Source organism: Labrus mixtus, chromosome 2 (assembly GCF_963584025.1).
Source record: "Labrus mixtus chromosome 2, fLabMix1.1, whole genome shotgun sequence".
Lineage (NCBI taxonomy): Eukaryota > Metazoa > Chordata > Actinopteri > Labriformes > Labridae > Labrus > Labrus mixtus.
Window position 1 is genome coordinate 4,172,183 of NC_083613.1, and position 24,062 is coordinate 4,196,244.

The 24,062-nt window shown below is 38.3% G+C and overlaps 2 protein-coding genes across 4 annotated transcripts; both read right to left on the reverse strand.

Annotated features, from left to right (window-relative positions):
* Positions 1–1,191: 1,191 nt before the first annotated feature.
* LOC132981779 (cyclin-dependent kinase 12-like) lies at positions 1,192–6,695 on the reverse strand. The gene is made up of 4 exons (XM_061047846.1): positions 6,524–6,695; positions 5,267–5,951; positions 5,073–5,174; positions 1,192–3,859 (listed from the first exon to the last, which is right to left on the reverse strand). Exons 2-4 carry the CDS (start codon positions 5,900–5,902, stop codon positions 2,570–2,572), a joined length of 2,028 nt encoding a protein of 675 aa, XP_060903829.1. The 5' UTR covers positions 5,903–5,951; positions 6,524–6,695; the 3' UTR covers positions 1,192–2,569.
* A 1,733-nt stretch (positions 6,696–8,428) lies between these two features.
* scrn2 (secernin 2) lies at positions 8,429–22,448 on the reverse strand. 3 transcript variants are annotated; one of them, XM_061047618.1, is made up of 9 exons: positions 22,291–22,448; positions 21,470–21,632; positions 19,567–19,748; positions 18,608–18,807; positions 15,727–15,942; positions 15,347–15,512; positions 13,846–14,026; positions 11,683–11,839; positions 8,429–8,973 (listed from the first exon to the last, which is right to left on the reverse strand). In XM_061047618.1, exons 2-8 carry the CDS (start codon positions 21,629–21,631, stop codon positions 11,687–11,689), a joined length of 1,260 nt encoding a protein of 419 aa, XP_060903601.1. In that variant the 5' UTR covers position 21,632; positions 22,291–22,448; the 3' UTR covers positions 8,429–8,973; positions 11,683–11,686. The 3 variants fall into 3 exon arrangements, with proteins under 3 accessions (XP_060903601.1, XP_060903585.1, XP_060903593.1); XM_061047602.1 differs by lacking the exon at positions 22,291–22,448 and adding an exon at positions 21,859–22,157; XM_061047610.1 differs by lacking the exon at positions 22,291–22,448 and adding an exon at positions 21,798–21,832.
* Between the last annotated feature and the right edge of the window lie 1,614 nt (positions 22,449–24,062).

Consider the following 24,062-nt stretch of genomic DNA (forward strand, 5'->3'; position numbering starts at 1 on the left):
AAACCACACTGGATTGTGAAAGAAAATACAATTTCAGCCAGTTATACAATGTATATATATATATACATTGTGTTACTCCATATTATAGACTTATACACTCATTTGCCACTTCATGGTACACCTTACCAGTACCAGGTTGGACCCCCTTTTGCCTTCAGAACATGACATAGATTTAACAAGGCGCTGGAAACATTCTTTAGAGATTTTGGTCCATATTAACATATTGGCTTCACACAGTTGCTGCAGAGTTGTCGGCTGCATATCCATGAGATGAATCTCCCGTCCCACCTCATCCAAAAGGTGCTCTATTGGATTGAGATCTGGTGACTGTGCAGGCCATTTGAGTACAGAGAACTCATTGTCATGTTAAAAAATCCAGTTTGATATGATATGGGCTTTGCGACATGGCATGTTTATCCTGCTGGAAGTAGCCATCAGAATATGGGTACACTGTGGTCGTAAGTGGATGGACAAGGTCAGCAACAATACTGGACGTGTTGTGCGTTCAGAGATGCCCATCTGCATACCACGGTTGTAACAAGTGGTTGTTTTAGTTATTGTTGACCTTCTTTCAGCATATACCAGTGTTGCCATTTTCCTCTGACCTCTGGCATCAACAAGCGGTTCCGCAAAAAGAACGGCCGATCACTGGATCATTTCTATTAATAAAGGATGTGTTCTACTCATTTATTTGGGCTCTGCTTTCTCCACTACACCATCATTTAGAACAAAAGATGAAATGTGATATTAACAACATCATTTTATTGTTCACACAGGTTAATATCTTGTGCGCACAAGTTATCATCCAACTTGTGGGCCACTGTTGGCCTAGTGGTCAGCGTGTGCGACCAATATGGCGGGCAGCCTGTGTTTGAATCCTATCGGTGGCTCCTTTCCCGCTTTCATCTAATATTTTAGCTTCTCTAAGAAAATGATTAAAAAAATGACCAAAATAATCAGTACATTTTTCAGTAATGTCAGATACATGAGTCCATATGTGTCATGGTCAACCTTTCCCAACACTGGTCAGAATGTGTGTAGGAGCGACAGAGTAATCCCTACATGCAGAAACAATCCGTAAGGTAGCAGGGGCCCTGTACTACTGAAGCACTTCAGTGCCTTCAGGTGATATTTTTCCATTGATGCAAGATGCAAAGGATTAGTTCAATTAAACAGCTCTTCCACATTAACCTCAATTAAATGTGTTTTAATAATATGCAATTCAAATTATTTACACAATACATTTATACATTTGTACACAAAAACAATGCAAGTCAACCTCTAAACCAATAGCTTCAGTAAAGAGCAGGTTTAGTAATCATAGGTTGAACAAGGCCAGAGAGACTGAACTTATTAGGTTTAAGTCCTCTGTTCCCTTCAAGACCTCCTCTCTAGACAAAGATTACTCAAACAGCATCTCTACTGTACCAAGTCGTGGTTATTTTGAAAAACAAAATAAAGAAAGCAAAGTTTTGAAAAATCAGAAGACACTATCTGAACGTTTTTTCAGTAAATCTTTAGCATGACAATGAGTTATACATACAGGAGCTCAAACATCCTGAATAGTGTTCTCAATCAACTTGAGGTCCTTTACATTTTGGGGAACAAAAGTAATTCATTGGATTTTCTGTTTTTGTTGTATTTGGCCTAGTCTTTAATACTGCACGACAGGTTGCTTCTGAATGTTTTAGATCTTTGCTAAATACCAGTTCAGTGCCACTACAGACTTCAAAACAGCCAATGTGACACACGTTTTAAGCGTAAGACAATCATTAATCTAATGGGTTTTCTAATGAGCTGTCAAATACCTAAAACATCTCCGAACGGAAGTAGTTTCTTTGTGGTGTAAGACAGATTTAAGGAGCAGATCAGCTCCCATTTTGCGTTACATGAAATATCGATATCTATTTTTGTAATGGTTTTAAATCACCCAGCCCATTTCTTTTGAAGAGGAAGAGACCTGTGCAAACCATTCAGCTCATGGTTAAAACGTCTTATACCCTGAACAACAATGGGGTCCTAACCCTAGAAGCAGAGCACACACAAACAAGCTAGCAGCAGCTCAGTTTGCAGCCCCTCCTGATGATCTGTGTCTGCAGCATGGAGAGCTTTAGACGGACACTGAATATTTATGTGGAAACGTTTTAAGCAGGATTTCCTCTCTTGGGGAAGAGAAGACTTCTACAGATAATTTAGATGAAATAAAAAACTTATGATGACGACCATCAAAGGATCATTTTGGACTATTGTTGTTTTCATCCTGCCATCATCTAACTCCTGCATTGCTCTGTTACAATGACACAACTAAACAATGAAAAAGGGTCAGATATTTGACTGACAGAAAGTTGACTCGGGTATATTTGGACCAAATGCTTCATTTAGGTAACACAAATTTATTTGAAATAATGTTCAAAGTTGTGTTTTGGGATCACAACTGGACCGGCTGAAGCCAAAACGGTTCACTTCATGAAAACCTAACAGCGTGTCTTGTTCTGCAGGGGACAGACATTTTTATCAACTTAATCAGTCAGTTTTAAATTCAGATTTTAAACCTATTCAACTGTCTTCATCAAGCCTGTTTTGTTTCAATGACCTGCAAACAGCGAGGCCTCTGTGGTTTTTTATTCTGTGTGTTGTTTATAGGCGGAATTGGGCTCACATGTGGAAGGTTAAAGAATGGTGGAGGACTGCTAATGTGTGGCGGGTATAGGGGTCTCATTGGAGGAAGTAGAGCTGGAAATAGGTTCAAATTTGGGACACGGGGCCCAGGAAGAAGGGGAAACTGGCGAGGAAATAAAAACGTGGGTCCAACATGGGGCATATAAGGAGGCAGAGCAGGTGGGAGGGCTGGGGGCGGAACGGGTGGAAAAGGCGGAGGTAGAGGTGGGGGAGGAGCTGGAGGCAGAGTGGGGGGCAGGGCTGGGAAGGGCAGGGGTGAACTGTTTACTGGAGAGTACACTGGCATCACAGGTGGAGGAGACGGCTCTGACAAATTGTATGTGTGATTTTGAGAAAATGCTTGAGACACAGCACTCATTTCCTGAGAGCGTGTTTCACAATCCTCCCTATCATGAAATGTGTTAGAGCTGGAGTTTGTCTCATATTCAGCCGACTGAAGTATCTGTATTTGTTGTATGTCTGTTAGATCCCTCGGAGTACTAGCTGCATCCCTTTTCATGTCACTTTCCTGAGGTGGCGGACTAACACTTGATCTGCTTGATGACGACCTGCTATGCAGTCTTGGTGAATACGTATGTCTTGTGTCCCTTTCTCTGCTTTTTCTGCGATGGCCTTCCCTGTCACTGTCCCTCTTTCCATACAAACGCTCCTGGATCCGATGTGACATTTGGCCTAGTTCTTCAAATCCTAAATTCATGCCAATGGCCTGCAAAACATCTTGCATTTGACGGTGCTTGTGCTCCTCTTCAGGTGTCAGCGTCGTCTTTTCCACCACTGACGGAGACCTGGATCTACTGCTGGAGCTCAAGCAGTTGCGTTCTCCTTCCCCCCTTTGCAGAGGTCTTTCATCAGACAGAAAGTTCCTCTTTGGGCTGAAAGACCTGTGATGAGGAGAAGCGCCTCTCTGAGGTCCCACGCTTTCACTCCAATGGCAGTTTTTTTTGTCACGTCCCTGTTGTCCTCTAACACAACTTGGGGACAACGGTCGGTCTGCAGACTGCACGAATGAAGGTGGAGACTGTGCTCGATCATCCTCTCCATCACAGTTCTGAGTCACTATCTTGGTGAGCATGTCAACATTCACACCCTTGTTGAGCACATCTAGGAAGCGTTGGAAACCCTTGGCCTTCTTCTGCTCAGGAGCAGCAGAACTTTGGTTGAAGACATTGCTATTGAAAGACTGATCGGAAACACACAGAAGCAAAATTAACTGGCAGTTTTTGGTGAATAAAAATGTAGGACACAAAATGTGCAACATTTGTAGTGATTCTCCGATTTCATCTATATAAAATACATATTTTGTGGCATATGACGTTGGGACCCTAACTGTAAGCCATCAAGCTAATTAAGCTTCTGTAAGAAACTTTCAGGTGGTATAGATTTAAGCTCCATGATAAGTCAAAAGTAAAACTCAATGAACTGTGACTGGTCAGCTGGAGTTCCAGTATTTATTATTGATACTTGAACTGAAGAAAGATTAGCAAATATTTTAGATTGTGATTGTGAAATTTTGTAATTAAGTGCTAAGGGAATGCTCACAGTCACACATCTCTTTAGGGATGTAATGAACAGAGAGCTCAAAAACTATCACTATTAAACAGAAAAACAAAGATGTCATATTTCCAGTTACATACTTCAGACAGCTTGTCCTCCCATTAAGAATCTATAACTTTCCTGACAGATTTCTTTTGAGTTACTTTCAACATTTTCAAAGCCTTTTATATGTATGTGTGCCGTACAGAGCCGTTTTCATCGAGTGACGAAAAGCAGAAAAGGTCTGATGTGGCAGTAAGGTCAGAATATAGATGTGTGAGGGAATAAATCAATCAACTTTTCTAATCAATCTTCTTCCTCTAAGGAGGAACATAACAGCAGACTTCTCTCCCTATCTCTGATCATCTAAAGAGCAAACAGAGGTTACAGTTGCAACACTTAAAACAGGCAATAGCGCAACAGAGAGCGAGGGGAGATTGTCCGCTTGTTAATCTTTTTTAGATTTTATATTAAATTCATAAACTGTCAGAAAATATACTTAGGCGGCTGTAACATGTGCAGCTTGCTGAAACACTTTCATGTATGATTAAAGTCTACTGGGTTATCATTTCAGGTAAAAAAAAAGAAAAAAAGAAAAAGGAATTCCAGATTGATCCAGAAGACTCACGTCCCTGTATAGTATTTTATTGGGACAATAATATTAATAAATAAATTTGTTGTTGGAGCTGCAGGCATTTCCCAAACATCCCAACCCTGGAATGTAGGTACAACGAATTCAACTGGAATAATAATTAAAATAATGCAAACTACTTTATTTGTATATTTTGTATCCAAAGCACATTTCCATCACCTCTCATTCATGATAACGATAGAACATTGTTGCAACATAATAAACTCACCTGTCCACCAGATCCATTCAAAGAAGTCCTTGCTCTATTATGACGATGATCCTCATAGCCTGTGGAAGGGCTGTCATTCCTATCTCTGGGTTTGGCATATTTCTGTTTGATTTGGAGGAAAACGCAAAATCTTACAAATAAAATCATCGTAACGATCCTTACACGGAATCAAAACAGTGTAAGTTGTGACTCACCTTGGTAGTGTAATCTTGTGATTGTTTCCTCTCTCGGGAACGGTCCCAGCTTCTTTCACGGCTGTCTCTATCTTTCTCATATCCAGATGATGCTCTGCAAGCTAAATCATCTTGTTGTTGCCTGTAGTTGAATTCCTCATGTCGATATTTGTGTCTCGAGTCTTGTGCTGTTTTACTGTATTTGAAATCTTCATCCTGTGGTCGTGAGTGTTTAAAATCCTTGGTTGTACGTGAGCGTGAGAAATTGTCTGGAGAAAATCTATTTGATCTATCCTCAGTCTCACGTCGGTATTTGTAATCATCCTCATCATCCTCTGTACACCTCCGCCTTTTCTTTTCAGAGGATCCCCAATCAGATAAAGACACGTGTCTTCTTACAGGGCTCTTTCTACTCCAGTCTCTGTTCAGTGAATCTCTACTGTGCATCCTCTTAGGTGAGTCCCCATACTCTCTACTTCTGCTCGTCCTCTCTGCACTTCTGTGTCTGTCCCCGCCATGTTTATGATAAGAATCCTGCAGTTGATCTCCATGAGGTTCACATCTTTCTTTCCATCTGTCATCATAGCCATCCCCCTGCCTTGAACTTCTCTCATTGTACTGCCCCCTCTGACTGTGCTCAGACCTGTTGGAGTACATTATCTCATCTCAGCAGATCCAGCAGGTGGATGGATGTGGACGTCAAAGACTGTTGAAAAAGGAGAGAGACTAGGTATTAATAAGATGAGCTAAACTGTGTGCAAGGATTGGTTGAGCAAACTAAGACCAAGGACAGGATGCACTTGAAGATTTGGGAAACAAATCACATTTATGAAATAAATCAAGTTTGAAGAGAAAGTAAAGTAATGTAGCTAAAAACATGACATTCTGCTGTCGTGGACTAAAAGTGAACAGTTCAATCCAAATAACAGAAACATTTCATACCGTATAGTTAGCAGTGAGCTCTGACAGCTTCAGGATGGTTTTACAGTTTAATTCAATGTTGCATTACTTAACCAGATCTACCCTGCAACGTAGCATGATAGCTTTTAAACTTAGCTTCAGCTAGTATACGAAAAGTAAACACACGAAGCTTGACAATTATCAATGTAAGTGTTGTTTGGGAGTTTCTTAAACTAATAATGGTAAACCAAATCAATAATTGAACCTACAGTTCTAAACATTTATCCATAACAACGCCCTGTCTGCACAGGACAGCTTAAGGCTAACCTGTTAGCCAACAACCCCACATAGCTCTGAGCAGAACATAACGGTACAGACCTTCTGTTTGGACGGAAGGAACAAGGTGCAAATGATAAGACTATGATTGTGAATTTGTAATAACCCGTACGACAACAACCTGCAGAATACTCTGCTAACGATACAGTATAAATATTTCTATGAGGTGGTTGTACGCGCGACTGGTTACTGACCCTCCTGGAAGCAATTACGTTTTTTATTACCGCCACCTACTGGATGGAGTGTGAACTACACTTTGGCTTCTTTGGGTTTTATTAGTTGTTATAATAATAATAATAATAATAATAATAATATAATATTTACAGTCTATGGTTGTTACCGTTGTTACACTGCCTATAGATGTTTAACCACTACCTATTGGGCTAAATTGCAGCAAAGATTAACTGAATAATTAACATACATTTAACTTACATTTAAATAGGTTCTTGTTTAAATGGCACATATATTTTTAGCCCTGCACGGGTTATGTACATTTTTGTATAAATCTATGTTTAAGTTTGTTTCATCTAGGGGTATTCTTTAAATCTTTTTTTCAGGTTAATATTTATGTATGGGAGGGGGGGCGTCGGTTTTGTGGTTAATTTGTAACAAATGTTTCATGTCATGTCCGTCTTTGTAACCTGCTACTGGATGCGTTGAATTTCCCTCAATCAATAAAGTATCTATCTATCTATCTATCTATCTATCTATCTCTCTATATAATAGGCTACAGCAAGGGTCAAGGTAAATTCTTCAAATCCGCTAATACGTTTTGAGGGCTCAAGTTGTTTCAGCGTTGTTTTCACAATAAAAGGACAGACCAAAACTAAATTTCATGTGGATATAAAGTGTGACAATAGGCACATCAAAGGATTTATGTATGGCTGGTGGCGATTTCAAGTTCATGTTGAATCATACTCTAGAATAAACATGCTGGTCTCCCAAAATATGCAAACGATGTTAAAAAATGAATAAACTGCTCTTTGCTTGCTGCCACACTTCAAATAATAATCGTATTATGTTACCCAGGGAGACAAATAAAGTATATTCTTAACAATCCACATCACACCTTGAGATTTGTGACCTGTTTACCCTAATTAAAGACCCTGAATTAATAAATTGTAGGAACACAAAAACACATATTTTCTAAGAGACCAACTTCATGCATCACACTCAGTTTCCCAAAGAGAAACCTAAAAACGTCAGTATCAAGAAAGGAGATACTGTTAAACTGGAGAAAGGAATTTGTGAATTCTAACCAATACATTGCAAAAAAGCTACAAATCGGAAATTCATCAGGCCAGAAACGTGTTCTTCACAACAATCTTTGTTCTAACGAAGCAGAGGCAGCGATGGCAAGGACAAAATACTAAATGCATATTCAAACGGAGGAGGATGAGCATAACAACTATATGGATATTAACAGTAGGTAGGTCAACTGTACTATGAAACCTTATATCAATCAGACCATGAGTTTTATAATGATGATTTTTTAAATAAATAAAATTATAGTGCCTACAGGTGTCACTTTAAAAATCTTGGTTTTAAGGGACAGCCATTTTGGTATTACTTCTGGTGATTTCAAATGGTATTCTCAAACAGTGATTGGACAGCCAACACTGAATCATGTGGGAATGTCAAAGAGCAAACACAAAGGTTAACTATCACCGAGCTGGAGGAACAACTTGACTTTAGATAGTTGAATAATTAGACTTTATAGCATGCATCTTAAACAGATTGTGAAGAGAAATTAGTAACACAATCAAAATTCCCCAGAAGACATGTGACCTGATGTCGCCGGGGAATGGTTGGATTTATGTCAACAGAAGCAGTGCTGCGTGTTTCCTTATACAATACTTAGGTGTGACTTCTGAACTCGAGCACTGAGTTCATGCAGTCCACGCCCCAAACACCTGGCTGACATTTCTAAGATTCACACATTCTGGAGGCATTTAATAAATCTTTATTTTTGGGAATAGAAGAAAATTCATTTAACCTGAAAGGAGTTTGCAAAATGTTTATTTACGAGTTTGAAAAGATTAATGTGTAAATCCTCAAACATAGCTCACAGAAGCAACACTAAAGTGTCACATAAAGCTTACAACACACTCAAGAAAGACTATGCTTATTGTTTATTAGATCTTCCCCGACTTCATCAAAGCAACCCATTCATTTCCAACAAACACAAAACATTATAGAAATGCTGTACTCACAGTATTTGTGCAACCTCCTCTACATAGGCTCCTGTTTCTCTACATCATTATTCTCACTACTGAGGTGCAGTCATTGCTCCCTGGGTGATACAGATGATACATTTGCTCCTATCACATGTGTATTATAGACATAGAGTCTGTGTTAATGATGGAATGGTGTCAAGGATGTATGTTATGTGAGCGTGGCGGAGACCCATCAGACGTGGAACACAGTTCATATCAGTCCCAGGAGCCCTGTCCTGCAACCGAGCCAGCACCAGGGATCTCCACCTGAGGGTGCTGTAACAAAGGACAGTTGTATCACCATTTTGTTAATCTATGCTGGGAACACATCCACATTTACACTTCCACCCAGAGGGATTATATATGTTTGCTAAGAATTAAACAAAACAACAGAAAATATGTTGTTAGAACAACAGCTTCCAGTTCTTTATCTCACCACTCACACTATCTAATGTTTGTTTTAAGGCTTCCTGGCTGATGCCAAAAACAACATCCTGACTGTTTAAAGCTGGTGCCCCCCCCCCGCTCCCTATCCTTCTTCCTGCATTTTATCCCATCTCTCCCCCTAGCCCCTTCCAAGCTCTGTGCAGTCTAGGCCTGTTAAGTCTGTTTCTTCATGAGTCGGGGATCCAGCCCAAGATTTCTGCCTTTTAATAAGGCAGTTTTTTCTTACCACTGTAACTTTTGCTCATGATGGATAGGCCAGGTCTTTGTAATATTTACCTGCTTTTTGTTATATAACAATGAGTAAGGTCTTTTACCTGCTCTTTTGTAAAGTGTCTCGAGATAACGCTTGTTATGAGTTGACACTATACAAATAAAAATTGATTGATTGATTGATTGATTGATTGATTGATTCCTTATTTGACTAATACAACTTATAAAAGCTCTGGCTGGTCTCCCACTCAGATGTCTGGCATGCTATTTTCATGCTCTGAATGTACGACTACTTGGAAGTCTGTTCCTCTCGCCTTACAAATGAAAACTCTTTAAGAATCTTTAAGATCATTATCAACCTGGGTCTGATTCAGATATTATACTTAAAGCTATGCAAGGATCCCATAGACTGTGTATACAAAATACAGACAGAGCCCTTTCCATTAAAAAAATGAAGCCTGTATTAAAGTGCAGAGTATTTTCTAACAACCAGCACGGAGTAACTCTACAAGTTATTAAAAAAAGGTTGATTATTAGATTGTATCGAATAATACCAGAAAATTAAATTAACAAACAAATTTGAAAAAATTAAACTACTTAGAAATGTTAACTGATGTATAGACCTTTGCTTTTTCTAATAACAGGGTACTATGTTGTAGGTTGTTGCCCTGATTGTACATCAATTCACCCCCAGCAAGGTTACTCAGATGGCTGCTGTCATGAACACACTGCTCAACTAAACTAAATCAAACATTAGAATACGTTCTCAATGAATTTGAGTGTGGACCACTGCTCAGCTGTGACGCTCAGCTACTATCTTTTGCTACACAAACTGCATCTTAGTTCTCTTAAATGATGTTTCCTTGCTCCTTTCTCCTCGGTCCTCCTTAGATCCTGCCATCTCAAGGAATTCAAGGATCAAAGCTCTTGCCACTCCTTTGAAGCGAGAGAATCGAGGAGGGACATCTTAGGATCAATGAGCGAGGATACACAAGAGCAGACTTTAACTGACAGGCACGCCCCCTTATCGGATACCACTCAGTGATTGGATGCTGCAGTGGATTGGACTTAATGAAACTTCGCATGATAAGAGTTTAAAAACGGAGAATAAGTCAGACCATGAGACAGACAATTAACGACCAGACAGACCTGGAAACAGATTATAAACATATGTCAGTTTGTAAAGATGAGCTGGTTTAAAGTGTCTGACATGAGAATTAACGACGAAATATTGAACAAAACTTCTTTTAAATCAATACAATGGAGTGTATCAATCCAAAGTTTTACATTTGATTCATTTTCTGATTCTTCATCAAACAAAAAAAACCTGTTAACTTCTGGTATTATAATTCAAATGTTTTTTCGTTATTACAACAGAAATATTTTCTTTTCATGATCAGTTATTCCCCTTGTTTAATGTCCTCAAAGAGAAAGGAAGCCTGAGAGTAGGCGTCTGTCTGTCAGTAAGAAACACTTTGTACATTTATTGTCATATCAATAAAGTTTGATTTAAGACTAAACATTACTGAGCATCAGGTTTAGTAAACTATTTTGTCTAAAAACTAATAAACTGATCAATAATTTACAGTTTCCCTGATTCATCATAGAAGTATTTGTGTTAATAAAATCAGATGATCAGCAAATAAGAATCTAATAATGACTGAGTCATTTAATACTTAAGTATTGTGCCGGTACAAATGGTCCTTTTGGTTTAAAGCAGGACACAGTACAGAGAATAAAAAGACTGCATGTCGTTCTTTATGTGCAAATGTTATCAGGTTGCAAACAGAGATTAAACAAATCCATTAGAATTCATGGAGAGAAACAGCTGTTAAAGCCGACTGACAGCTGACTCGGTTATCAGAAACGGAGGTACAAACGTCTCGTGTTTTTAAAATTATATTTCCTTGTGCTTTCTTTCCCTTTCTTAATTTCTTCGCCTCTCTTCATGAGGAATTAAGACGCAAGGAAAGGATGCAAGTGTGGAATGCATGTATGCAACTAAAGAGAAGTGAGACGCAGCTATAGTGTTGAGAGTATTATAAACACCAGTGTTAGCAACCTGTCCTGTATGATCTACACCATAACAGTCTGTAGATCACCTGAAGCATATTTTTCTGCATTCCGCATCGACTTCTTACTGCACTATATAGTTTATTACTAGTATTTTATACCCAAAGTCATTGTATTATTAAAGTCACTCTCTATAAAAAATGAATTTATCTGTGTGAGTTTTCAGTTCCCTCTTTGCAGTTTTGAAGCTTTCCTTCAACAGGAACACCTTCATACATAATAAATAAAGTCAACACAGCTGTTGAAGCCACCCACCTGCTCATTGGTAGAACTTAATCTCTGTGTCCACGCAATCAAAAAATAAGCCCCCCAGTTCCTCTCCTGGTATCTCTCCGTTAAGCATGGCTGAAATCTCACTCAGACACTGCGACTCCAGGTCCATCAGGATCTCATAGATGGCTAAACCCTCGTCCTGAGATACAGAGAGACAGACAGACACATGTCAAACTAACAGTCACATCAGTGAAGGAAAGTACGTGAATATTGTGTTTAAACCTGCTTAAGCCATGAAGGCATTTGTCTAAGTCCTACACTGTGGTGTGTCTGATTCCACCAGGTGTTTATGGAAAAGGTGCACACCTGCTATAACAAACCTCCATTTCTTCTATAGGCTACTGTTGAAATGTCATATATATATTAATTATTAAATAAGCTGATTCCCAGAGTATTTTGTCTTCCAAAAAACATGCAATTTCCTTTTTTGTTTTTCCAGAATTTTACTTTTTTGTTTTAAGTTTCAAAGATTTTTACGTCCAATTGACTTTCACAACAGTAAGAAAAAGACAGACATAACAGAAAGCTTAAACATATGTGATTGGAGATTTTGATATTGGGTTGTTTCCTCAGACTGTTTTTTAAATACAGTTAATAACTTTTATGTTCATTTAAAGTCAACTGAGAAAAGTTCAACGGATGCCATGAATAAAACTGTAAAATAAAGCTAAAAGTCTTAGATGAAAAGCTTGCATGGTAACTGGGAATGTTTTTTTAAAACCAAAGTCAACAACAAAGTTTGTATGCCGGGGTATCTCTCTACATATCCAATATTAATCTAATATTATTTGTAGTTATTTTAAAATAACATTCAGTAAATATAATATTAAGTTATTCTGCTTAGTAGTAAAGAGTTGAAGTTGTGAGTGAAATAAAACACCATCACTGCAGTATCACCTTCTCCCACCATACTGTGCTATTATTGTCTATGATGCCGATACAGTAGGTCAACTGCAGGACTTTTACCCAGGAGAATCGCTGTTCTTGATCTTTGTTAAAAACAAACTGTCAGAGTTATAATCCAAATATGATCACAATGTTTTCTTCAGTTCGTTCAAAAATGATCCCCTGAGAAGACCTCAGGTCGAAACACTGTGATGAATTCAAACTTTTTTTGTGGCATTAGAGCAAATGTGCGGACACATCATCTTCCTCAGTCTGCTGATTTTGCAACTACCTTCTTTTTCATAATCCTAACACAAACCACAATCTTTTCATAAACCTAACCCTGACATATTTTGTTACAGTAAGACACTTGGTTAGATCGTGAATTGATCATGGTTTAGATTAGAAGAATAAATCAGTGGGAATAAGCACAGAACAAGAATAGCGTTCTCCTGTTACTGTAGAGAAAAAGGTTTGAAAAAAAAAATATTTTCCACAAGTGAGTTAATACCTAAGCTAATTTGTTAACTTAATTACACTCCACAACTTATGCTATTTTTTACACTGTGCTATATCTTTTTTTTGACCCTAATGCAATTTATACTGGATGCATCACTGGCTGCTGTTACACTGCAGACCTATCATTACACGGTGCATTGTGGGAGAATAGTTAACAATTATACCACTCTCAAAAAGACATGCATGCTGACATATACTTTTCAGAAGTGTAGTACAAAATTCAGAATTTGCTCAAATCTCTCCTCTCTGTATTTTTAAAAAAGCTCAATGGGCTTCCTTTAAGTCACAATTTACCTTATGATATGTACATTTCTTTATGAAAGGCTAAAGGAAAGTTCAAATGTTAAGAATATTTGACACTGATTCCACAAAACAACCCGTTTTCTCTTCGTCTGGATTGCCAGACAAAGTGCTACGATGTTGTTGTTGTTTGGAAGTAACAATACCTCTCAGCATCTTCACCTTGTTCTTTGGTTGCGACGAGATTTAAACCCTGCTCTTTGGAGTTCAATGTGTACTTGTGGTGTGTTTTTGTTTAGTCTACACTCACCCCACGAGTCTAGCTAGACACTGTGAGTGTCACTTCTGTTCTTCTGAGCTTTTTTAATAACACACAACAGAGTTCAGCTATCTGTGAATAGAGTTTAAATGTGGATGTATAAATGAAATGAATGAGAACTTTCAGCTGCGCCAGGCTCTGCGCACGACTATCATTGACCTAGGTCATCCATCTGTGCCCACCGAGTTGGTCTCCATGGAGCTGAGCGCCACCTGGTGGGCCTTGTAAAGGTCATGTCTGCGGTCCACCCGGCTCTGAAAACGAGGCTGCTTCCTGACGGGGTCGTCTGGCCCAAACTGTGGGGAGACCACCCTCGGCACTGGGGTGGCACCGTCCGAAAAGACAAAAGGCTTGAATACAGACCTACCAGTGGATTGACAGGGAGAGGAAAAGGAAAGAGGAAAGAGTGAAACCCAGACTCAGAAACTCCCTCTGACCCAAAGTGAAGACAGGAAAAGTAAAGATTAGGAGGAAGAGGATATTAAGGTGTGAAAAACTCCTTTGTAGCTAATGTTGTTTTTGCTTTTAAGCTCTCAACAGAAGATCTCACACACCCAGAAACGTTTCTGCACTAAAGTCAGATGTTCCTGTTGATTTTAACAGAATACTACTGAATTCAAAATAAAATAAAAATAAGGATACAGAGACAAACAACAGGACGTTAGTGGGGAAAGTGTCTGGGGTTAAAACATTTAAACATTAATAGGTGATGCTTTTTTTATGAAGCTTTTATTTCCTTTTTTTAAGTTTTCTGGAAAGAACTGTGTACGTATTCAATCTTTCTCACACAAAAAACATATTAAAAGTTGTTTTGAGGGGCCACCAGTACACTAGTGGTCAGTGCACACAGTGCCACATGTAGAGAGACTGTAGTCCTCTAAGTGGGCGGCCCGGGTTCAAATCCAACCTGTTGCTCCTTTTCTGCATGCCATTCCCCTCTCTCTCTCTCTGTTTCTGATTTCTGTCTCTATCCACTGACCTCAAAATAAACAGCCAACAGATGCACATGGTTGAAAGAGCACGCCATGAAAAATAAATCTAAACTCCGTGGCACACTGAAAATAACTTTACTGTATTTTTTTTTTGGTTCACTCACAATAAGATACAGTTTAGTTATTTTCAGTGTGCCACAGAGTTTTGATTTATATTTCCCAAAAATAAACCTTTAAAAAAAACTGTCTTGAGAGGAATGATTCACTTTCAAACATTTATTATTTCCTCAAGTTCCTTCCATTAAAGACCTGCCACAAAGTCACTAAAGTGTACAAATATGTATAATAAATCTTGTGTTGATTTGTATGCTTTACTGTAGTCTCATTTCACTTTTGCTTAATATTCATCATGCAAGATTGTACTAGCTTAGCATGTGGAATTAATTTGAAGTATAACATATGACGACTTCTCCTGTGAATTGAAATAGTACCAACTTCTCCTCAGGAAAGAAAGAACTAATTACATTATTGGTAATCATTATAGAATGCATGGAGACAATGAGTAGAGCATTAACATCCTTAAAAACACACAAATTAAATACATTAAGAGTCAGTAAGGTGCCCTTGCAGTAAGAATACTTTCCATTTGAAGTGATTATTACAGTATTGGTTTGCTACAGAGTGAAGCGGGATACTAGTCATAATTGATGCTTTCAATCAAGATGATTTATTATTTTGGTTAGAGACTAACCTGGAGGGGTCTGGGGTGGCAGTGAAGAAGTGGACGCATGGCAGGCTGCAGTCTCTAGGCAGGATAGACACCATGCTGCCTGTGGTGCAGAAACCTCCAGAGTTCATGCAGATGCCACTGGGCTTGTCCCTCAGAATGGATATCATCACCTCTGCTGTCACTGAGCCTGGGAGCAGAACATAACACACGCTCTCTTCATTAATACTAATGTGTGCAGCATGTGCATGCTTTTGCTCTGTTACTGTTAAAAGTTGGTCAGGCCATTAAAGCCTGAATTCATTTTGCTGATAGATGAGTCTAATGTAAGTCACACAGATTCCCCAAAAAGGGAACTTGTTTTTTAACTCTAAAATGTTTCCACCCTTACGACCACCCCTCACCGTCATGTTGCCGGAGTAGCTCCGTGCCTCCTTTGTAGCGCTGTTTGGCCAGCTCCATCCTGGCAGGGGGGTTCTCTGGGCTGAACACCTGGGAGAAGTTGAACTCTCCCTCTCCGTCCCACCAGCCCTCTGCCTGGGCCACACTACGCAGCTCCGGGTGCTCTGCAGAGACCTCGGCACCGATCGTCAGTTGGTTGGAGATGTTCTTCACACCCTCTGAGATTAAAAAAAAAAAAGAAGCTGTTACAATGTGGATAGAGATTTTTGAAAAATACAAGTTCTGTCTTTCAAATGCACGAGAAAATCCTTTGTTTAGGACTGCGACACTTTTTGAATTTTATCACCCTTTCCTTTTTTTTACTTGACAATGATTTTGTCCTGAATCTAATCTTTTTTTTTTTTTATTACAAGTTCAAGTTGTCATATTTCATCACAAATTTTGTTCTTCCTGCCACATTTTTATATATAAGTTTTTAAACATACAAGAATACATACAACATGAAATAAAATAAAAATAAATAAAAATCCAAAGAAAAGGTACGAAGAGAAAAAAGATAATTAAATTAAGATTTAGAAAGAAAAAATAATACTAATAATATAATCTGAATCTAACCTTGAGCTGTCATACAGTATATTAGAATGATGGGCGGCTGTGGCTCAGTTGGCAGAGTCGGTCATCTCTCCTGTTGCTTCGTCTGTGGTGTATGAGTGTGTATGAATGGGATTAGTTACTTCTGATGGTCACTTTACATAACAACCTCTACCATCAGGGTGTGAATGTGTAGGTGTGACATGTGGTGAAAAATGTGCTTCGAGTAGTCAGAAGACTAGAAAAGCGCTACGCAAGCTCAAGTCCAATTACCATTATTTAGCTTGGTCTTAGCAAAGTAGCTTGCACAGTTTATCTCCAGCTGACAGAGGGATCCAGACATGATGAATGAGGAACACTTTATCACAATTTCAGGATTTCCTGAATTGTAATAACACATCTTTATAATCTGTGGACTCATGTCGAGAAATGACTTGTGAACAAAGAGATCTGAAAAGGTTTTATTTACTTTGTTATTAAAGTTTGCCACATTAAAGAGCAGATATGAGTCATGCAGGTACTTAAATATTTTAACACTCTGGAGCATTTCAGTGTTGCTCAAATTGATTGAGAACTAAAGCACTGTTAAATACGGTTTCCTACCAAATCCCTAAAAAACAAATCAGTGATAATACACCTCAGTGTACACCTTTGTGTTTAGTGCTCGTAAGCAAAGAATCGATTAACCCTTTTGAAGTGAGATATTGAGGTTGACATTACAAGTGCTGAACAGCAACATGTTAGCAAAGGTGTTGTGAGCATGTTAGCCATCCAATGCTAGCATTTGACTTCAAGCTTCACTGGGTTTAATCCTGCGATCATGTGCAGTCAAAATCATTTTGAAAATCAATTCAAGAATTGGAAAAAGTCCAGAGAAAGCCTTTGAGGTTGAAACATCAAGCAGAGCGGGATTTTCTGGAACAACTTCACCAACTAACACGGGTGCATGAAGAGGTCAAAAAACCTCTGGCAACACTTGGAGAAGATCAACATTGTTAACAAATTAGACCGACGCGTTTCAGGTTGAAACATCAGGTCAGAGAGATGCAGAGTTGACAGCCTACAAGGAATACTACACAGAATAATGGATGTAGGATTAAAAATGAGTAGTTACTGATTAATGTGAGTAGTTACACACATTAAGACTTTTTTTCTCATAGTCCACTGCACAGCTCCTACATTGCACCTTTTGTACATCTTGTATTTTTTATCTTTATTTTTTATATTTTTAAATTCTATGTTATATATGTATGTATATATATATATATATATATATATATATATATATATTGTATATTGTAATATCTTCTTATACTGTATTATTTAAGTTGTTGCTAGTTCTGCTTTATTTCCTCTTTAATTGTTTAGCACCAATACACCAAGTCAAATTCCTTGTATGTGTAAATGTACTAAATAAACCCCGATTCTGATTCTGATTCTAATGAGCTTCTCAGCAGAAGGTGGTGTACATGCAATATAATCATCCTGGTAAGGTCAGTAACTCTTTATTCCTACTACTTTTTTTTAACTGCAGCCAAAGCACATTGCATTTTATTGAAGGCTGACAGATGGTTATCAAAACATCTTCAGAAAAGTACAGACCACATAGGTTTTTTCAAAGTAAGCAGGACAACAATCTGAGGTGTTAAAAAGCCATGTAATGAGCAACAGGCTTTGTCATTTTAAATAAAGTTCTGTTGATGTGTTAGTGGTGACACCAAATATCAACATCCCAGCATCAATTGAGAGAAAATAAGATTGTCTTTTGATGCCTTGGTAAAATAGTTTCCTTAAAGTTGATGCAAATAGAGCCTTTGAATTTCATTAAAAGAGTATTTGTATTCTACACTTTTGTCTACATATGGTGGGCTGGAACCTATTTTTTTTTAATCTGAATTCATATGATACATTTATGTTATTGTAGTTGTTTTTTAATTTAAGTCTGATATCTCTTTTATTATTGTTCTTATTATTTCATTTTGTGTATATACATGTATATGTGCAAGAGTGTAAGAGCATGTAAATTTACATATATATAGGTTTTTTTTGTTTTAGTTTCTTTTTTACATTGCTTTTATTTATTTTTATTATTATTATTCATTTGTTTTCTATATTATTCTGTAATTCTTTCTGTTTAGTTGAATATACTGTCTGGTCACTTGGGGTGGGGGGGTATTGTGTGTTGTATTGAAATTCTCAATAAAGAGTATAAAAAAAAAAGTTAAAAAAAAGAGTATTTGTCTAAACTACACATGCACCCTGTTTTCACCCTGTTCCCTTCTGCATCCTCACCTGTTACCCTCTGTGCCACCCACAGTTTTCCAGCAGTTTCCAGGACCCAGGCCTCCTGGCGGTCCACCAGGAGGAAGGTGTTGTGGTAGCTGAAGGGCTCAGGATCCTCCCTGCACTGCCCCCCCTGGCCGTACTGCTCCAGGAGGCCGGTGATCACAGTGAGCGCCGCCCAGGCACTGTCACCTCGCTCCAGCCCCAGTCTGCCCATTAAAGAAAGATGTTTTGATTACCTTTAACTTTTATAGTCAGGCAACAGTCATGTGGTTATAAATGTAAGAAAGTCAATGACTCTCCTTTCATTAACAGAGAGAACAGGTCGAGCCTGAGTGTTTACATGCTCCTCTTCATTTTGTGATTTGGAGGAAATGCTACTGCGGTACTTAAAACATTTGTCATAACATGTTTCTGACAATCTACACACCCTTCTGACCAAAGCCTAAGAGGATTAGGTTAATACTAAATACACAATATCCAAACTGTAATTAATAAGAAATAAAACGTTTCTCCCGTCAGCTGAGGATTATTGTTTCTTTGTTGCTGAAATTGGATAAACTGATAAATGTCCATAAGGATTGTAAGTATGTATTGTCATGAATTCATTCATCTTGATCATTTTGTGGATATATCATTTACTTCTGTCAACCATCTAAGGGTAATTCTTCTTCTGGGTCTTTTGGGTTTGGAAAGGAATTTGTGGGCTGTACTTTCTAGCAGAATATAAGCAACACATTGGTGAGCGATGGTCAGATCTTGGTCATCATTGGTCAGCATGGGTCAGCATGGGTCAGCATTTTGTCAGCCATGTGTGTAACGTTTCTGTGTATGAATAAATCCTAAGATGATCCACAGTCTGTTTCACGATTTCATCATTGAACATTTACTACAGAAACAAACCCCACCTAGAAAAGGATTTATTTTATTTTTTTGGGAACACAGTACCAAAGTTTTTAGGTGCTCACCGAACAAAGTCCATGCCCAGCAGAGCCTCTCCGGAGGCAACAGGCTCTCTTGTCCAGACAGCCTCATTCCCAATACAGACTCCCTGATCATTAGCTCCCATTTCAGCGCCCCACATCCAGGCAGGCTTACTGAGGACGACAGCGTGCGTCTGCTCCACCTGAGGGATCTGGATGTATGTGCACTGCAGAAAAAAAAAGGGAGTGAGCAAGACACAGGTCATATTAGGGTCACAATGCACCAACATATTTGTGAGAAGTCTAACTTGTTTTGGACAAGAATCAGCTTCAGGTATTCTAAAGATGAACACCCAAGGCCATAACGACATTTTCATTATTTCCATCGTCAGTGAAACTAAAAGATAAAGTGCAACTTCTTACCATACATCGATTATTGTTATCATGCTTCTTAACACATCTGTATCATGCGTTCCAATGCTTTAAAGCAAAATCCCCATCAGTGAAACATGTTTTGTTCTAAGATACATTTCATCAAGTTGTTCCAATCACAACGAGAGCAAGAGAAGTTATATGACATTTTACAAACAGATCTTTTTAGATGTGTGGGAAGAAACATTACATTTATTTTATAGTTATGCAGGTGCATGTGTGAATATATTAAATAAATAAAGACTGAGATGTTCATTAGCATTGTGTCCCTTTATTGTATGATTTTTTTTGAAACGGTTAATTTACCCCAAACAGAATTTTTTTTCCTGTTTTCAGTCTTGGTTTACTTTTCTATCATGTACTTATTTTGCTATAAAAATGATTTTGATGGGAAATTATGCGATCAGATTGTTTGAACACTGTATTTTTAATGAATGCAAACATAAAAAAGTTAGTTTGACATGTATAGTTTGGGTATGGGGGGGGAATAAACACTAATAAAGTTCATCTTTAGAAGAAGCTGTTTATAAAAACAATTTTCTAGGTTAAAAGCATTTATTATAAAACATGTTTATGTGTAACCATCACCAAGTTTCAGAAATAAGCTATGGCCACGTTTCCACTGCAGGAACTTCCTCGTCTTTTATTTCATCCACCATTATTAGAAGTCTGCAGTGACAAATGACTCTGTTTTTGTTCAACAAGCTTCAACAATGCAATGTGGTTTCAGAAGAAAAGCATGCAACAGATGGACCAACAATGTTTGGACAACGATCTATAGTTCTCTTTCTTTAATACATCAGACTAGTTTGCTTTAAATTCCCAGTTGAAGTAACTTTTTAGGTTCTTTGAGAAGTTCCTGGGACTACATGTTTCAGGCTGGACAAGCAATTCTAATACATGAAAAACTTTGATGCCTTTAACAGCACATACATTCAATCATTCACCCCAAATGTATTTACATGAAGGCAGATTAGGGAGAGCGAAAACCTTAACTTCATGACGAGAGGTGAAAGAGAGAAAAGATTCAATCAGCAGGTTTAAACTTTGACTTTGTTTCCTTTAAAAATTAACAGGAAAGAATATTTCCATGTAAATATTTCACCACAGTTTCACATTAGAGTCGATCATCGTGAAAACTATTGCATCAATATGAATCTCTAAAAATTTCCATATGCTGTTTTTTTTGTTGTTAAAATTACACATTGAAATGGATCGGGATTGTGTGCAATGGAGTATAAAGTATGAGGGGAACTATTACATGGTACTCATGGTACACTATTTGTTAGGGCTTTGCTGTGAAACAATCAGAAAAAAAGAGGATGTGCAACTAGTGGCCTCAGGTTTGACTTGTGCATCGAACCGATGTCTTTTTTTGTACTGCTTTTTCTGTTAAAGGGAAAAGTATTTGAATCCAATGAGTACCACTGAGAATGGTGGAAAGTCCAATGTGATGTATACTTTTACATGAATGTATTTGTCTGTGCACTACTTGTGTGTTTCAGGGCTGCTTTACCTCCAGCGTGGAGCCTGGAGGGTGTGATGCTGCAGGGTAGTGGGCCACCTCCTGCACCTCATCCCGGGGTCGGTCTGAGTTCTTCCCAAAAATCACATGGTCATCGCGAGATCCAGGTGGCAAGGAAACAAAACAATCACATGACATGGGAGGCTCTGCCATCCTGCAACAAAGAGACAACAATAACAAAATGAACGGGGGGGGATGATAAGTGATGATGTGTAAATTAAGCTGTTCCTTCAGCCATATAACTAGCCGACACCATGTAAACAATCTGATTTTTAAACTCCTCGTAAGAGTCTGACAATGTGTTTGACATCCAGCACACCCTGTTGGTCCATAACACATGTGTGGAGTGAAGAGGAAGGAGTCTGCTTCTGTTCCCCCACCCAGCTTTTTGCAGAAAGTCGGATCTAGCCGGTGCACTGCCCATCCCTTTCACACAGGGATTAGGAGGCTTGTGCAGAGAGACTTTATTGACTGTAATCTTCTCAAATCCCACCGCCACGTTGCTCTATTAACGCTGTCGTCTCGACTTCACGACCATGTGTCGCGATCGATCCGGAAACAATGTGCGTAAAAGTCCGCTGATAGAAGCAGTGTCGAGCAGCGGAGCTCGGCTTGTTTTTCAGTGTTTCTATCAGATTGAAGGCCTGCCTGAGCTCACTGACAGCCCCGGTGTCTTTCCGGAGCAGCGACGCGCCTGGTGCGTCATGTCATTCCGCTTTTTCATGGGGGGTTGAGAAAAGGGAGAATGTAGGCTCTAATAATCTGCAATAAGTAGTGCTAGTCTGTGAATAGGCTACTGAAAAAATGGTTACCTTCTTTTTGCAATGGTGGAAGCGGGCAGCCGACTGGAGGAAGGCAGGTTGTAGAAACCCGGTCACATGACCGAGAAATCCAAAGGTATGTACTTAAAGGTCTCGTCTCGTCTGGCCACAAGCACAGCTCACCGTCTCACACGACCGGCCAGTCCACACCTGTGAAAATCTGCACAGCAGGCCTGATGATGATGATGTAGACTCCCCTCCGTCTGTTTATCAGACTGAAAAACCCCACACCCATTATAATGCTGAACCCCACTCATAGGAAGAAGTAAACTTATGATACCCTGCATAACTACAAAACAAGTTTTCAATAAATAAAGACTTTTATGACACCACACTCATTGTAAATATAGGCTTAGTGTGTACCAATAAAACTTTAATTATATGCAAACTATTTGTTCATCACAGTTACTGATTATCAGCTTCACCAAGTCATGAGTTCATGTCTGTGTGAGTCAAAATGATGAGCTGGACAAACGTCTCACCATGTATTCACCAATGTAAACAAGTTTTTCATAAGGAGCATAAGTGCCACAGAGTGGAGGGGCACTCCACCCATTTACACACCAGGTTTCATTTACTCCACACGTAGTGGAGTGTGACTCAGCCTGTGGATAGTTGGAGGATATATTGTCTTTTGTTGCTCTAGATGAGTGTTGAAACTCTTAAAACAACTATCCACATGACGTCACCAGGGTTAAGCTTGCATTATAGGAAATGTGGGATTTAGTGTTCTACTCATATTTAATTTAGTCTGTCTGTATATCTATTCTGTCCCACAGTCTGAGCAGGCACATGGAAGATGTCACCAAGAAAATGATCTCTTCAACGATATTAAAAAAATGTTGCTGCTGATTGCTACAGATCTAAACGTAAAAGAGTCAAATTTAAGGTGAACTGTTGTGACAAATAAGTGTGTCCATGTATTCAGGATGCAAAGCATTTTACAGGAGCAGTCTCAGAATGTACTTCACTAAAATCTGAAAAGCTTTTAGGATTTAAAAAAAAAAAAATTAGAGCCTTCCCAAAGAAATTAGATTGTGTGTAGACACCAAAGAAGAATTAAACTACAGAATGGCCTTTCATTTTTGGGTATTTTACTTTTTGTGGTATTGAAAGTGATTGATACGCAACGTTGTATTTGATTCTTGCACATGCAATGAAGCAGCATCTGATGTTCTGCCCTGGAAGTACTTTATATACTTTTAGTCCTTCAGTTCATTACAATGTATGATACATTTAAAAAAAAAAAAAAAAAAAATGCATTTGACATATATTTAGAGCATTTGGGGTTTTTTTTTTCAATCTTTATATGTGAAATGTAGTCAGGGTAACTATTAAGTGGCATTGAATAATCTAATAAAGCATTTCAAAATGAACATTACGTTATCATAACTATGCTAACTGGAAGAAATAGGATGATAAGATATTTACTGCTTATATTTGCAATAATAATGCAGTCAAATTGTTTTGCTGATTTAAAATGTAACTAACTACCAAAACTTTCCAAAAACTATATTTTAACCCTTCTAATTTACAACCCCATATCTTAAAATGTTGGTAGGTTGTGTAAAATGAAAATAAAAAACGTTGTAACCCCATATTTGATTTAAGTAGCAAAAATATTGAATGTCTGTTTTTAATGTTGTTCCGTTTGAAGGGGAGATCATTGACATCCAACCTTTGTTTTTGACCTTGTCCTCTGAGATTCATTTAGATTCATTCATGTTACTAACCTGATGTCAGATAACCTTATCAATTGTGAG